Source organism: Neoarius graeffei, chromosome 25, assembly GCF_027579695.1.
Source record: "Neoarius graeffei isolate fNeoGra1 chromosome 25, fNeoGra1.pri, whole genome shotgun sequence".
Classification (NCBI taxonomy): domain Eukaryota; kingdom Metazoa; phylum Chordata; class Actinopteri; order Siluriformes; family Ariidae; genus Neoarius; species Neoarius graeffei.
In genome coordinates this window covers 7,423,370-7,439,766 of record NC_083593.1, presented here as the reverse complement: position 1 = coordinate 7,439,766, position 16,397 = coordinate 7,423,370, and the positions used below count along the sequence as shown (strand labels likewise).

The window sequence follows — 16,397 nt, the reverse complement described above, 5'->3', positions numbered from 1 at the left end:
TGCATGTTAGCATTAGTGCATTGGCACATTAGCAGTTAGCATGCTAACACTTTGCTGCATTGGTGCAATGACGCTGTGAGCTCAGCCATTTAAAATGCAGATTTTAGAGTGTGAGGTCTCGTGTCTGATCTAGTTTCTGTTGGTGACCCTCTGCACACACTTTGCATTTTCTCTGTGGAAATGCAGTCTAGTTATTATTCTTCAATCTTTGTTTGTTTTTACCCCCACAAATATCTCCAGCACACATGGAACCATCCTGATGTTGTTGGGGTTTTTTTGGTTCGTGTGTGTATTCTTAGTCAGACAAAGTGAAATGCAGAACCTGTATGAATACCGTATGTAATGTATACTCATGCAGAAATAACTGGGTTAAAATGAAATGTATTTATTTAGAAAAAATCAATGTATTTTGATGAGCTTTTCACATCTACTCACCAATTTTTATTGACATTTTCGATATGAGTGATGTTGCATGTGTATTAATTTTAATAAGTAATAGTGATTTACACATGTAAATACATTTATTTACTTGCTTACAGGCATGAATCCTGAATGGGTTTTTGTTCTCCTGTTCTTCTCAGGTCAGTGTTGTGTGCACTATAAACTGTGTGTTTATTAGAGAATCACGACTGACAATCTGGTTTTCTTCAGTTCTTAAGACAATGTTTAATCGGCGTTTGTGCATGAAGCTGTTGAGGCACATACCAACATCGTGTGTTTCATCGAGATCCAATTATATTCATGTGTGATTATGATTTAATGTGTGTTTTATTTATGAGAATCGAGATGCACATGTAGCCCATCCTATTACCATTCAAATAAATAAGAGGACCAAAGTGGGTTCGCGCTAAGTTATAGCAAGTAGTGGTACCTGTCAATGTAATTATCCTAAAGCGAGTGGAGTCTGACAAGTAATATACGGAATTTTCAAAAGGAAAAATATTTATTCAGAACACCAGGTGCATACTCAATAGCAACATAAATTGTTGTCTGTGACCAATGTTCAAAAGGGTAAATAAAAAAAAAGGAAAAATCCCAACCAATACAATACAAACGACACTTATGTTACCCCTGTGTAAACCAGAAGAAATAAAATAACCAAGGATGTTACACACTAATTGCGTTCATAAATTTCCCCGTAACAAATAGTAAGTACCCCTTTAACCAAACAAAAGGCTTCCCCTTTACAAGTAAATCCGTCACACGGTCGCCCCACTATAACTGTAAACTAAACAAATGTTTCCCCAAGCACTCAGACCCCGTCCACACGTAGCCGGGTATCTGCTAAATCGAAGATATTTTTCTACGTTTTGGCCTGTCATCCACATGAAAACACATCAAAAACGAATATTTAAAAAAACTCCGGGCAAAGTGAAGATTTTTTGAAAACTCCGTGTGTGCCTTTTCGTGTAGACAGAGATAACCGGAGTTTTGCGTTTTAGAACGTCACAATCTGCGCCAAAAAAATGACAACAAATCTGCCCTGACGTCAAACGTGCGACCTTTGTTTACTGCAGAACACTGTAAAATATAATAAGTTGACTTTACTTAAAAAAAATATGCAAAGTCGTTGCCTCAAAAAAAGTCATTTATGTTGATTTAGATAAATTAGATTGGGTTAACTTATTTTTTGTGAGTTTGCAGTACTCACATAAACTTATATTAATTTGATTACATTAACTTATTTATTGTGAGTTTGCAGTACTCATCTTATATAATTTTAATTACATTAACTTGTACTGTAAACTTAAAATAAATAAGTTAATGTAATCAAAATTATATAAGATGAGTACTGCAAACTCACAATAAATAAGTTAATGTAATCAAATTAATATAAGTTTATGTGAGTACTGCAAACTCAAAATAAATAAGTTAATGTAATCAAACTAATCTAAGTTAATTTGAGTACTGCAAACTCACAAAAAATAAGTTAACCCAATCTAATTTATTTTTATCAACATAAATGACTTTTTTTGAGGCAACGACTTTGCATATTTTTTTTAAGTAAAGTCAACTTATTATATTTTACAGTGAAGCCAGATTAAGCATGGACTTAAGCTAGCCGCACACCACGGCGATCCACGCGGTACCGAACCGACCCATTTCAGAGCCGACTCCCGACTGTTGACGAGTGCAGTCGCGATTGAAGCGACACGTGACAACTTAATAGCTTTGTGATTGGCTATTGGATATAGTTACTGTTAAATCCAACACTTGAAGATGCTACAGGCTGAATTACAAATGACACAACATGGAATATGTAGCGCACTATCTAGGCTGCATGAGCTATTATTCCCAACCTTAAATAGTGCACTTATATAGGGGAGTTAAAGCGATTTGGAATTCAGCCACACAACTTGAGCAGAGTGGCTTTCCAGCCCACTGTGTCTATGGATAAAGCTTCAGTCTATGGAATTACAGTGTATACCTGCATTAGGTGCTACCAACACGTATTTCTCGCACTAGAAATTGTGTTTAATGATGTCACGTGTTATATGCGAAAGATATGATTGGCTATTGCTAGCGACTCTCGCCGATCAGTCTGGCTCCCGATTAGTTTTTCGAATCGGCTGTGAGATGAGTCGGGACCATCGAAAACTAGTCTTTACGCCTGACTCGCGACTTCAGTTGGCTCGGTACGCTGAAAATCGGCGTAGTGTGCGGCTAGCTAAAGAGTAATGGATCGGAGTAGTGCCTTGAAAGCGTTAATTATTGTGCAGGTGCTATTTACATGTTTAATTTTAGAAGCCCAACTACTGCTCCAAGAGCACAGGCGATGTGATTAGGGGGTAGGATTTGGGGAAATAACCATCTACAGGTTTGGAATGCTTATGAATGTGATTGAAAACGCAGATGTTCGGTTATGTGTGGAAGGGATTTTTTTCGAAGACGAGGTGGTGTGGATAAAACATTTTTATAAACGGAGGGGGGGAAAATGTTCGGTTTTAAAAATACCCAGCTACGTGTGTACATGGCATCAGAGAAACCGCGACGCTTACTTCACACTTTTATGGCCCTTTTCCACTACCCTTTTTCAGCTCACTTCAGCTCGCTTCAGCTCACTTCAGCCCGACACGGCTCGCGTTTCGACTACCAAAAACCAGCACGACTCAGCTCGTTTCAGCCCTGCTTAGCCCCTAAAACTCGCACCGTTTTGGAGTGGGGCTGAAGCGAGCCAAGCCGTGCCGAGTGAGGCTGGGGGCGTGAGCAGACACTCCCCTGTGCACTGATTGGTGAGGAGGAGTGTCCTCACATGCCCACACACGCCCCGCGAGCGCGCTGGGATCTGTAAACACCGCAAACCCGGAAGAAGAATAATTACGAATTACGAGAATTTCTGAAGCCTTATGCGCCTCGCCTCATCTATACGCTCTTGCCAGTATCTGTTGGCGTTGTTGGTGACAACAAGCCACAGCACCAAGACCAGCAATACTAACGACTCCATGTCCTCCATGTTTATTGTTTACTATTCGGGTCGTGAGATACCGCTTAAAAGCTCACTGAATCAGTGCCATACAGAGCATCGTGGACGAGTTTGCGGAGCGCAAGGCTCGTCGTATGCCCTTCAAATAATGCGCACAGTAGGCTATTGATGTTTTATTATGAGCCATGTACAGTATGTCACCTAATGTTTTTTTGTTTCTGAGTTACATGTTCGTTTGAAGGACTTAATGTACAAAATAACATAGTTGCACCCCGTAGTGTTGAAATTGGTAAACACAGTGCATTCAGTGAGGTTTGCACCGCCCTCCTTTTATTTCTGACTCTTCCTGTCACCGTTGCAACCTCTGAGCGCTCATTCGTATGCCCTTCAAATAATGTGCGCAGTATAGGCTATTGATGTTTTATTATGAGCCATGTACAGTATCCTAATGTTTTTTGTTTCTGAGTTACATGTTCGTTTGAAGGACTTGATGTACTAAATAACATAGTTGCACCCGGTAGTGTTGAAATTGGTAAACACCGCAGTTGCGGACATTTTGTAGCCTAAAATGATGTTATGATAAGCTTTAATAAAGGGCCCGGTCATTTGCCCCGCCCCCGGCCCGGCTCTGACTTGTTCCGCCACTGTCACTGATGTCACTGTTTGCGCTGCTTAACGACATCACGTGACGTCCACCCACTTTCGCTAACTCCACCCAATGTGTCCACCCACTTCCAGCCAGCACGGTTCAGCACGGTTGTAGTCGAAATGCAACTCCAACAGCCCCGCTCAGCCCGACTCAGCTCGACTCGGCACGGCACGGCTCAGCCGCGTTTGTAGTGGAAAAGCGGCATTAGTTACAATCACACAAATGCACCGGTGCACCAAAAGAAAAACAAAAGAAAAAGCCGGCTATGAAAATAACAAACGTTGCAGGCCTGTTGTGTCTCACTAGTTTTGTTTCCTTCCACAAGTCTGTTATTATTCACGACACCCAGCGAGCTGTAGCGGGATGATTTTTATGTTGTCGCATATCGCCCATGCAACCATCCGACACGAAGCGCGAGCCTCCCTCGTTGCCCGGATGAACCACTGACTTTACCCGGGTCGTCAGTGGCGCTATCCGGGGCGCGTTGATCCCTCGATGGTTACCTGGTGGAACCTCAGACGTGCCTGGTAGTCTGAGGCGCTAACCAAGCAACGTTCGCTGTCTTCTTTGTCTAACTATAGCCAACAACGGCTGCGTGACTATGCACTTCTCTTTTTATAACGAGCTGCTGGCACCACTCATGTGCGTTGCCTTAACTCGGTGTCCACCTCGCAATGTAGTTGCTGCCCGGTATAAAATCAAGCCTCCCCAAACTCGGATGGCTTGGTTCATCAACAATAAACTGTTACAAATTATCAGTAACTGAGTAAATAATGAAATATTTCTCAAACTTTAGCCTTCTCCAAGCAGCTTGCCCGGAGCTCCCCTTTGTTCTTCTTTCTTTTTTTCATTCCCCCCCTCCCTCAAGTCCCGCGATAACTTCATGAACTCACGTATACAGTATCTGATGGAACATCTCTCATTAAATCTTATCTAGGTGCTTTCACAATGTTTTAACAGAAATAAAAAAAAACAAAAATACAAATATTCTGCTCATCATAAATTTTACCACCATTTATTACTGACAATAAATTGACATGCAAAGATGCAGTCACGTGACTCGGAGATGGCATCCGGGTTACACACATTTCTGGCATTTGTGCTTTTTGTTCTTTCATGATACACCATCTATAATGTTCATTTTTTAAATATTATATCCATTTTATGTTGTACACAGTAGTATGTGGTATCGGGGCAGATATTCCTCACCGCTATCACTTTGTGAATGAGAAGAAAACCTGGAGTGAAGCTCAGACTTACTGCAGAGAGAAATACACTGATTTGGCCTCCATCAACAACATGGAACAGATGATGAAGCTGAGTCACACACTGAAGAAGGAAACTCCAAAGCAAGCTTGGATCGGTCTACAGAGAGAGGACACTGGGAAATGGCAGTGGTCTCTGGCAGACCAAACTTTCTACAGAGACGGAGACACTTACAGAAACTGGAGTTGGAGAGAACCAGACAACAGCGCGACAAATGAGTTCTGTGTTAAAATGGGAAAATCCAATGGCAGATGGTATGATGTCCAGTGTAGCAAGAAAATTCATTTTGTGTGTTATGAAGGTAAGAACTTGCAAATAGATGTGAATAAAAGGGGGAAAAATCAATGGCTTTACAGTAATACATTTTCTTTCCTTGATATTTTTCATCTGATGGCAGAAAAGACATCAATCTGAGTCATGAACAAGTTATTCATGATGTAAATTAAATGTCTTTCAGAAAAGAACACAAACACTGACAGATACATATTTATTAATGAGGCAAAGACCTGGTATGATGCTCAGACCTACTGCCGAAAGAATCACACCGACCTGGTCAGTGTGAGGAACCAAACTGAGAATGAGGAGATCAAGGGAAAGATTAAAAGTTCAGAAAATGAGGACATTTGGATTGGTCTGTTTAATGACTCCTGGAAATGGTCAGATCAGAGTAATTCCTCATTCAGATACTGGAGCTCTAACAAACCCAGTAAAGATTTGAACTGTACTGCAGTGTCTGTGTCTGAGCCACACTACTGGAGTGATGTGAGCTGCACAGAAAAACTCCCATTCATCTGTCATGAGAGTGAGTTACATTACACTTATTCAACACGTCTGTTTATTTATTAGGACACAGGATGAACTGAAACCTTTTTAGGGATGTTAAATATATATAAAACACTGACTGAAGAATTTCACACTGTGTATTATCGACTGTGAAGATGTTGGAATGCATATTTTTATTATGATTTTTTTTTCTTCCCTACAATTTCCAGAAAATCTCATCCTTGTTAGGCAGAATCTGACCTGGAAAAAAGCTCTGACATACTGCAGCAGCCATCATCATGACCTGGTCTCAGTGCACACTGAAGAGACGCAGCACTGGGTGAAGGAAGTGGCTCAAGGCGCCTCCACTGAACACGTGTGGCTCGGCCTGCGTCACACCTGCGCTCTGGGCTTCTGGTACTGGGTGATTGGCGAGGTGATCTGCTACCAGGACTGGGCTCCGGGGAATGGGACAGGGTTCGAAGACTGCAGCCAGGAGGAGAGAGCCGGCGCAGTGCAGTCTGGAGGAGAGCAGCAGTGGATCAGCCTGCCTCAGAACCATACACTCAACTTCATCTGCTCGACATATTAAGGTTTGTCTCAGTGTGCTGTTTGTTGTTGTTATTGATGATGCCATGGACATTTTCGACAGGATATATTTGATCTAACACATTTATAATACCCTGTATATGTTCACACTTGAAGGCTGAAGACAATCTGTGGCTCTCATCATTTGTGTGCAGCATCAGCGACTCCTCATCTCCTTTTCCCATACAGCTTTTAAAATAATCTCTTCTTTTTATCAAAATATTTGGTCCTGTATGTAATCTTTATGGCACACTTACTCCTTTCATATTTTCCAAGCATGATGTTCTTCATGCAGATGATACTCACTCTGATAATGTTTTCCATTGTAATATCGGGTTTTTAGGGGAATCAAGGTGAAGGCATTTACTTGTATTGCACTACAGTCTATTTGATGTATACGTTTCTTTTATTATGTTTTCTGGATAATTAAAGTCGAAGCAGCTACGTAATATTTCAGCTTAAACACCATAAAGCCATAAATACAAGATGCTTGTTACAACTAAATACCTTGATGAGAGATTTTTCTGCTGGAAGAAAGCTATGCGGTTTGTTATTGACTGGATGATTCTCTGCTGTTATTCATTCACCTCAAAAAGTCTGTCTGTATATACGAACAGATTAATGTGTGTTTTTAAAACTGTATTTTTAATCAGGGCTTGTTGGACTTTCTCTATACCTGTCAGATCATTTAATTTTTTTAACATTAAAATATTGAGTGTTGTGTCTTTTTGGAATGAATTTCTCAAATAAAATTAATTTCAAGTATTCTGTTGGGGGTTTGTTTTTATTTATTAATTTAATATTTATAATTACCTGTCTACACCTGTTTAAATTTTCTGTAAATAATGCGAACACTGTTATAAACAGTTCGGATTAGGGTTAAGGAAATAACAACGGTAGTGTTGGTTATGATTTATAAATGAGATTATTTCTACTAGTTAGAATTCCTCATGGTTTCTTTTGGCCTCCAACACCAAATAACATATAAATCCATTGAATCAGCCGTCATATTTGGAGAGTGGAAGGTGTTTGTCCTCAGAGCTGGTTGTTTTATTGTACAACCCCGATTCCAAAAAAGTTGGGACAAAGTACAAATTGTAAATAAAAATGGAATGCAATGATGTGGAAGTTTCAAAATTCCATATTTTATTCAGAATAGAACATAGATGACATATCAAATGTTTAAACTGAGAAAATGTATCATTTATAGAGAAAAATTAGGTGATTTTAAATTTCATGACAACAACACATCCCAAAAAAGTTGGGACAAGGCCATGTTTACCACTGTGAGACATCCCCTTTTCTCTTTACAACAGTCTGTAAACGTCTGGGGACTGAGGAGACAAGTTGCTCAAGTTTAGGGATAGGAATGTTAACCCATTCTTGTCTAATGTAGGATTCTAGTTGCTCAACTGTCTTAGGTCTTTTTTGTCGTATCTTCCATTTTATGATGCGCCAAATGTTTTCTATGGGTGAAAGATCTGGACTGCAGGCTGGCCAGTTCAGTACCCGGACCCTTCTTCTATGCAGCCATGATGCTGTAATTGATGTAGTATGTGGTTTGGCATTGTCATGTTGGAAAATGCAAGGTCTTCCCTGAAAGAGACGTCGTCTGGATGGGAGCATATGTTGCTCTAGAACCTGGATATACTGTTCAGCATTGATGGTGTCTTTCCAGATGTGTAAGCTGCCCATGCCACACGCACTAATGCAACCCCATACCATCAGAGATGCAGGCTTCTGAACTGAGCACTGATAACAACTTGGGTCGTCCTTCTCCTCTTTAGTCCGAATGACACGGCGTCCCTGATTTCCATAAAGAACTTCAAATTTTGATTCGTCCGACCACAGAACTGTTTTCCACTTTGCCACAGTCCATTTTAAATGAGCCTTGGCCCAGAGAAGACGTCTGCACTTCTGGATCGTGTTTAGATACGGCTTCTTCTTTGAACTATAAAGTTTTAGCTGGCAACGGGCGATGGCACGGTGAATTGTGTTCACAGATAATGTTCTCTGGAAATATTCCTGAGCCCATTTTGTGATTTCCAATACAGAAGCATGCTTGTATGTGATGCAGTGCCGTCTAAGGGCCTGAAGATCACGGGCACCCAGTATGGTTTTCCGGCTTTGACCCTTACACACAGAGATCCTTCCAGATTCTCTGAATCTTCTGATGATATTATGCACTGTAGATGATGATATGTTCAAACTCTTTGCAATTTTACACTGTCGAACTCCTTTCTGATATTGCCCCACTATTTGTCGGCGCAGAATTAGGGGGATTGGTGATCCTCTTCCCATCTTTACTTCTGAGAGCCGCTGCCGCTCCAAGATGCTCTTTTTATACCCAGTCATGTTAATGACCTATTGCCAATTGACCTAATGAGTTGCAATTTGGTCCTCCAGCTGGTCCTTTTTTGTACCTTTAACTTTTCCAGCCTCTTATTGCCCCTGTCCCAACTTTTTTGAGGTGTTTCTGTCATGAAATTTTAAATGAGCCAATATTTGGCATAAAATTTCAAAATGTCTCACTTTCGACATTTGATATGTTGTCTATGTTCTACTGTGAATACGATATCAGTTTTTGAGATTTGCAAATTATTGCATTCTGTTTTTATTTACAATTTGTACTTTGTCCCAACTTTTTTGGAATCGGGGTTGTAGAACCAATCATAGAACCTTGTTGAGGTGAGACAGCCAATCGATTGCTGCAACTTTCTCTTTCACGGGCGATTGCTACAACGAGGGAGGCTCAGCCTCCTCTAAAAATGACGAACATCGTGTAGGATGAATTGCGCTAGGCTTATGTTATAGCCGACCTTATAACATTGCTATTTCAGATCCAGAATCATAGAAATATATGTGCTCAACCCAACTACAGTGCGAAATCATTCCGTTATAACTTTCCCCAGTTCGCCTAATGTGTGCGTGAGTTTTTCCCCCTCGTGACAGCGCGATGCAGCCCAGCCTCAGTGGACTTCAATGGCATTTGGGAGCTATGCGCTTTTCAATATCAAAATGCAAGATGGTTATTGGACAAATACTGCGAAAACGCCCGCCCACCGGACTCCCAGCCTCACAGTGGGAGGGACATGGCAAAGCTTTCCGCGAGGAGACTGGTGATTGGTGAAAGTGGCCGGGCATTTTCTTTGATTGACGGCTCGTTTCAAATATAGACAGGCAGTGGTGAATTTCAGTTCAGTCCCATGCGGATTCGCAAGTGCTGTGGTGTATTGTAAGAGATCAGCTTACAGTTCGATTTCATTCATTACATACGGTTTCTACCAGCTTTTTTAGTTTGTATATATTTTCATTGTAAATAAAGTGTAAATATAGTGTTGTCAAGTTTGCTATCTTAGTTCCAGAAATTTCATTTATTTGAGTGACTGAACTTGAACTTGAGGGGGCTAGTCAGCTCGCAAGAAAGCTGCGCACGGAGGCCAAGCATTGCTGATTTAATTTTGGTGAAGCCATTTGCCAGTCTTCCTTTCGAGGAAAAAATTAAAATTAAAGAGCAGGGTAGACCAACGCCTCAAAGTGACTTGATGAAAAAGGCAGGGAATAATACTCGTTCCTTTCAGCTCTCCTGGTACGAGAAAGTGAATTGGCTAACAGCAAGTGACCCACATCAACAACAGTAAATAGGCTACTTTAGTAATATGTCATGGATGGACCAAAAATATAGAATCTATTTAAAATGTTTATGCTGAGTATATTATATTGGAATATATATTTTTCTGGATATGAATTAAACACAACTACAATTTGGAAAACATTTTTAAACAAAAACACAGCCGAGAACATTTCACACTACAGACCTGGATTAAAAGTGAAGGGTTATCAAAATTGTCAATAAAACATTTCTCAGTCAAAATAAGTAAAATATAGGGAAAGTGTCATTGAATGAAATGTGTGGCACCCAGCTCTATGTTTGGCTCCCCAAGGTCAGTGCTTGTGCCTATTCCAGAACACTCTGCTGTTACTGCTGAGGTTCCTGACAAAGAGCTGCTTTCAATAATGATCAATTTTTAAACAACATGCCACAATTTTAAAATATAAAATGTTAAAATATACACACACACCCCAACACCACCATCATGTATATTGGACAGTAGGCTAATGGGCCAAAAAAACCCTGTTATTTCACAGTTTGTGACCCTGCCAACAATCAGCCAGATCAGAGGCAAGAGTATGGGCAAAATTGATGTGTTTTTTTCTTTTTTCTTTTAAAATCTGGAAATATCGTAACCGACCAGCCTCCCCTATTTGAAAGACTACCAGCCGCCACTGTTCTCTTTCCTACTTGAAAGAGTGCGTTCCAATCTGTGCAATACAACTAGCTGAACTTTTCTCCAGACTACTGGGCCGAATGAAGCATTAATCCCAACACCAGTGCTAAAGCAGCATATGCATAAAAAATCCATCCTGAACCAATTACTGCAGATTTCATTTATATATATATAAATGAATATAACCCATTTATAAACAATGGCATCTTCAGTTGTGTGAAAAGATTTTATTTGAGAATTATTTTCATTGGTTTACTGGTTTAAAATTATTTCATTAACATGTTAGCCTGTTTTCAGTTTAGCTAATGGTTTCCTACATTACCCATAATGCCATTTGACTCCATGCTGTACACACCGAGTACAGGTTGTGATGCATCTACAGCACAGATGCCAAAGTCAAAACCTTGTGATATGTTGTCTCTGTAATTTTGCAAAAAATAATCCAGCCTGGGAACTCACACTTGTCTTTGAGTCATGATGTCCCTTACGAGCCCATACAGGAAGTCAAATCAGAATGGATTTCTCTGAAAACTACATACTTACTTGCAATTACTCAGCACTGCAGGAACCGAGAACGATCATAATTGTTAGAACGCCATTTTCAGGGACTTTTTTGGCTCCTACTTCAGGGTAGGTTCTCTTCCAGCACAAGAGGAACCATGAGTGACGTAAGTGTATGTTGACTGGTCGAACATGAGCCAGTGCAGCACAGGCAAACACCATTTTTAAAAATCTGTGTCAAAACAATTAGCCTTGTAAACAACAGCTCTTAATGTTAGCATTAAAAAAGGAAAAATACAGACAAATGGACCAAAAGTGAAGTCCAGGCTTTATTGAGTGTATATACGGCAGAGGAATTACAGCATGATTTTGACACTTCTCAACAAAATATAAAAATCTCCTCTACTCTTTTCTTCTCACATCAGTCTCGCAAGCCGGAGTCAGTGTTCGTACTGGTGGTGTGAATGCAAACAGAAAAAAACCCTTGAAGGTATGTACAGTGGGGCAAAAAAGTATTTAGTCAGTCACCAATTGTGCAAGTTCTCCCACTTAAAAAGATGAGAGAGGCCTGTAATTTTCATCATAGGTATACCTCAACTATGAGAGACAAAATGAGGGAAAAAAATCCAGAAAATCGCATTGTCTGATTTTTAAATAATTTATTTGCAAATTATGGTGGAAAATAAGTATTTGGTCAATAGCAAAAGTTCATCTCAATACTTTGTTATACACCCTTTGTTGGCAATGACAGAGGTCAAACGTTTTCTGTAAGTCTTCACAAGGTTTTCACACACTGTTGCTGGTATTTTGGCCCATTCCTCCATGCAGATCTCCTCTAGAGCAGTGATGTTTTGGGGCTGTCGCTGGGCAACACGGACTTTCAACTCCCTCCAAAGATTTTCTATGGGGTTGAGATCTGGAGACTGGCTAGGCCACTCCAGGACCTTGAAATGCTTCTTACGAAGCCACTCCTTCATTGCCCGGGCGGTGTGTTTGGGATCATTGTCATGCTGAAAGACCCAGCCACCTTTCATCTTCAATGCCCTTGCTGATGGAAGGAGGTTTTCACTCAAAATCTCATGATACATGGCCCCATTCATTCTTTCCTTTACACGGATCAGTCGTCCTGGTCCCTTTGCAGAAAAACAGCCCCAAAGCATGATGTTTCCACCCCCATGCTTCACAGTAGGTATGGTGTTCTTTGGATGCAACTCGGCATTCTTTCTCCTCCAAACACGACAAGTTGAGTTTTTACCAAAAAGTTCTATTTTGGTTTCATCTGACCATATGACATTCTCCCAATCCTCTTCTGGATCATCCAAATGCTCTCTAGCAAACTTCAGACAGGCCTGGACATGTACTGGCTTAAGCAGGGGGACACGTCTGGCACTGCAGGATTTGAGTCCCTGGCGGCGTAGTGTGTTACTGATGGTAGCCTTTGTTACTTTGGTCCCAGCTCTCTGCAGGTCATTCACTAGGTCCCCCCGTGCGGTTCTGGGATTTTTGCTCACCGTTCTTGTGATCATTTTGACCCCACGGGGTGAGAGCTTGCGTGGAGCCCCAGATCGAGGGAGATTATCAGTGGTCTTGTATGTCTTCCATTTTCTAATAATTGCTCCCACAGTTGATTTCTTCACACCAAGCTGCTTACCTATTGCAGATTCAGTCTTCCCAGCCTGGTGCAGGTCTACAATTTTGTTTCTGGTGTCCTTTGACAGCTCTTTGGTCTTGGCCATAGTGGAGTTTGGAGTGTGACTGTTTGAGGTTGTGGACAGGTGTCTTTTATACTGATAATGAGTTCAAACAGGTGCCATTAATACAGGTAATGAGTGGAGGACAGAGGAGCCTCTTAAAGAAAAAGTTACAGGTCTGTGAGAGCCAGAAATCTTCCTTGTTTGTAGGTGACCAAATACTTATTTTACCAAGGAATTTTCCAATTAATTAATTAAAAATCCTACAATGTGATTTCCTGGATTCTTTCTCCCTACTTGGTCTCTCATAGTTGAAGTGTACCTATGATGAAAATTACAGGCCTCTCTCATCTTTTTAAGTGGGAGAACTTGCACAATTGGTGGCTGACTCAATACTTTTTTGCCCCACTGTAGTTCTCAGGGAGCTTTCCAGCATTTTAGTTTCTGGAACTGTTTGGCCAGAAAGTGCCTCAAGTTCCATGAAAGGGGAACTGCCTGAACCATCCATCCGGAGTGGTTCCCCTTCACATGGAACAAACACCGAATGACAGAAACTCAGTGAAAGGATTCCAAGAAATGACGGTTGTTCATCATGACGGTACTTTATAACAAAAATACTAGTCAAAAGACGGTGGCGACTATGGAAAGATCTTGACATGTGCACATGTTCACATGATGGCTACACACATCCATGTTACATTCAAAAACATACAAAAGCACCAAAATAATAAAGCCAGCCCAGAGGGAACTTTTGCTGCTCAAAGCTTATTCTTCTACAGCTTGGGAGACAAAATTGAGCTTCTCATTTTAGTTTCTATTCTGTATGATCCTTTTCTGATCTTTTTCTCCTAAAATTCACGAGGAGAAATAGGTGAGAGACAGTGGTGGCTGGTAGTCTTTCGAACAGGGGAGGCTGGTCGGTTACGATATTTCCAGATTTTAAAAGAAAAAACACATCAATTTTGCCCATACTCTTGCCTCTGATCTGGCTGATTGTTGGCAGGGTCACAAACTGTGAAATAACAGGGTTTTTTTGGCCCATTAGCCTACTGTCCAATATACATGATGGTGGTGTTGGGGGGGGGTATATTTTAACATTTTATATTTTAAAATTGTGGCATGGGCGGCACGGTGGTGTAGTGGTTAGCGCTGTCGCCTCACAGCAAGAAGGTCCTGGGTTCGAGCCCCGGGGCCGGCGAGGGCCTTTCTGTGTGGAGTTTGCATGTTCTCCCCGTGTCCGCGTGGGTTTCCTCCGGGTGCTCCGGTTTCCCCCACAGTCCAAAGACATGCAGGTTAGGTTAACTGGTGACTCTAAATTGACCGTAGGTGTGAATGTGAGTGTGAATGGTTGTCTGTGTCTATGTGTCAGCCCTGTGATGACCTGGCGACTTGTCCAGGGTGTACCCCGCCTTTCGCCCGTAGTCAGCTGGGATAGGCTCCAGCTTGCCTGCGACCCTGTAGAAGGATAAAGCGGCTAGAGATAATGAGATGAGATGAGATATTTTAAAATTGTGGCATGGGCGGCACGGTGGTGTAGTGGTTAGCGCTGTCGCCTCACAGCAAGAAGGTCCTGGGTTCGAGCCCCGGGGCCGGCGAGGGCCTTTCTGTGTGGAGTTTGCATGTTCTCCCCGTGTCCGCGTGGGTTTCCTCCGGGTGCTCCGGTTTCCCCCACAGTCCAAAGACATGCAGGTTAGGTTAACTGGTGACTCTAAATTGACCGTAGGTGTGAATGTGAGTGTGAATGGTTGTCTGTGTCTATGTGTCAGCCCTGTGATGACCTGGCGACTTGTTCAGGGTGTACCCCGCCTTTCGCCCGTAGTCAGCTGGGATAGGCTCCAGCTTGCCTGCGACCCTGTAGAAGGATAAAGCGGCTAGAGATAATGAGATGAATGAAAATTGTGGCATGTTGTTTAAAAATTGATCATTATTGAAAGCAGCTCTTTGTCAGGAACCTCAGCAGTAACAGCAGAGTGTTCTGGAATAGGCACAAGCACTGACCTTGGGGAGCCAAACATAGAGCTGGGTGCCACACATTTCATTCAATGACACTTTCCCTATATTTTACTTATTTTGACTGAGAAATGTTTTATTGACAATTTTGATAACCCTTCACTTTTAATCCAGGTCTGTAGTGTGAAATGTTCTCGGCTGTGTTTTTGTTTAAAAATGTTTTCCAAATTGTAGCTGTGTTTAATTCATATCCAGAAAAATATATATTCCAATATAATATACTCAGCATAAACATTTTAAATAGATTCTATATTTTTGGTCCATCCATGACATATTACTAAAGTAGCCTATTTATTGTTGTTGATGTGGGTCACGTATTATTCCCTACCTTTTTCACCAAGTCAGTTTGAGGTGTTGGTCTACCCTGCTCTTTAATTTTAATTTTTTCCTCGAAAGGAAGACTGGCAAATGGCTTCGCCAAAATTAAATCAGCAATGCTCGGCATCCGTGCGCAGCTTTCTTGCTAGCTGACTAGCCCCCTCAAGTTCAAGTTCAGTCACTCAAATAAACGAAATTTCTGGAACTAAGATAGCAAACTTGGCAACACTATATTTACACTTTATTTACAATGAAAATATGTACAAACTAAAAAAGCTGGTAGAAACCGTATGTAATGAATGAAATCGAAATGTAAGCTGCTCTCTTACAATACACCACAGCACTTGCGAATCTGCATGGGACTGAACTGAAATTCACCGCTGCCTGTCTATATTTCAAACGAGCTGTCAATCAAAGAAAATATCTGGCCACTTTCACCAATCACCAGTCTCCTCGCGGAAAGCTTTGCCATGTCCCTCCCACTGTGAGGCTCGGAGTCCGGTGGGCGGGCGTTTTCGCAGTATTTGTCCAATAACCGTCTTGCATTTTGATATTGAAAAGCGCATAGCTCCCAAATGCCAGTGAAGTCCACTGAGGCTAGGAGTCCGTGGGAGTCCGTGGGCGGGCGTTTTCGCAGTATTTGTCCAATAATCGTCTTGCATTTTGAGATTGAAAAGCGCATAGCTCCCAAATGCCATTGAAGTCCACTGAGGCTGGGCTGCATCGCGCTGTCACGAGGGGGAAAAACTCACGCACACATTAGGCGAACTGGGGAAAGTTATAACGGAATGATTTCGCGCTGTAGTGGGTTGAGCACATATATTTCTATGATTCTGGATCTGAAATAGCAATGTTATAAGGTTGGCTATAACATAAGCCTAGCGCAATTCATCCTACAT

The 16,397-nt window shown here is 41.5% G+C and overlaps 1 protein-coding gene across 5 annotated transcripts in view; it reads left to right on the top strand.

Annotated features, from left to right (window-relative positions):
- LOC132873004 (macrophage mannose receptor 1-like) overlaps positions 1-7,454 on the top strand; it is a 35,847-nt gene extending 28,393 nt beyond the window's left edge. For 2 of the 5 annotated variants that reach the window (XM_060908172.1, XM_060908173.1), the window contains 5 exons: positions 540-581; positions 5,254-5,640; positions 5,797-6,141; positions 6,332-6,694; positions 6,807-7,454. In XM_060908172.1, coding sequence (XP_060764155.1) covers positions 542-581; positions 5,254-5,640; positions 5,797-6,141; positions 6,332-6,693 — 1,134 coding nt within the window. In that variant the 5' untranslated portion in view covers positions 540-541 and the 3' untranslated portion in view covers position 6,694; positions 6,807-7,454. Of the gene's footprint in view, positions 1-539; positions 582-5,250; positions 5,641-5,796; positions 6,142-6,331; positions 6,695-6,806 lie in introns of all 5 variants that reach the window. The other 3 variants (XM_060908171.1, XM_060908170.1, XM_060908174.1) reach the window with 2 other exon arrangements.
- The last annotated feature ends 8,943 nt before the right edge of the window (positions 7,455-16,397 follow it).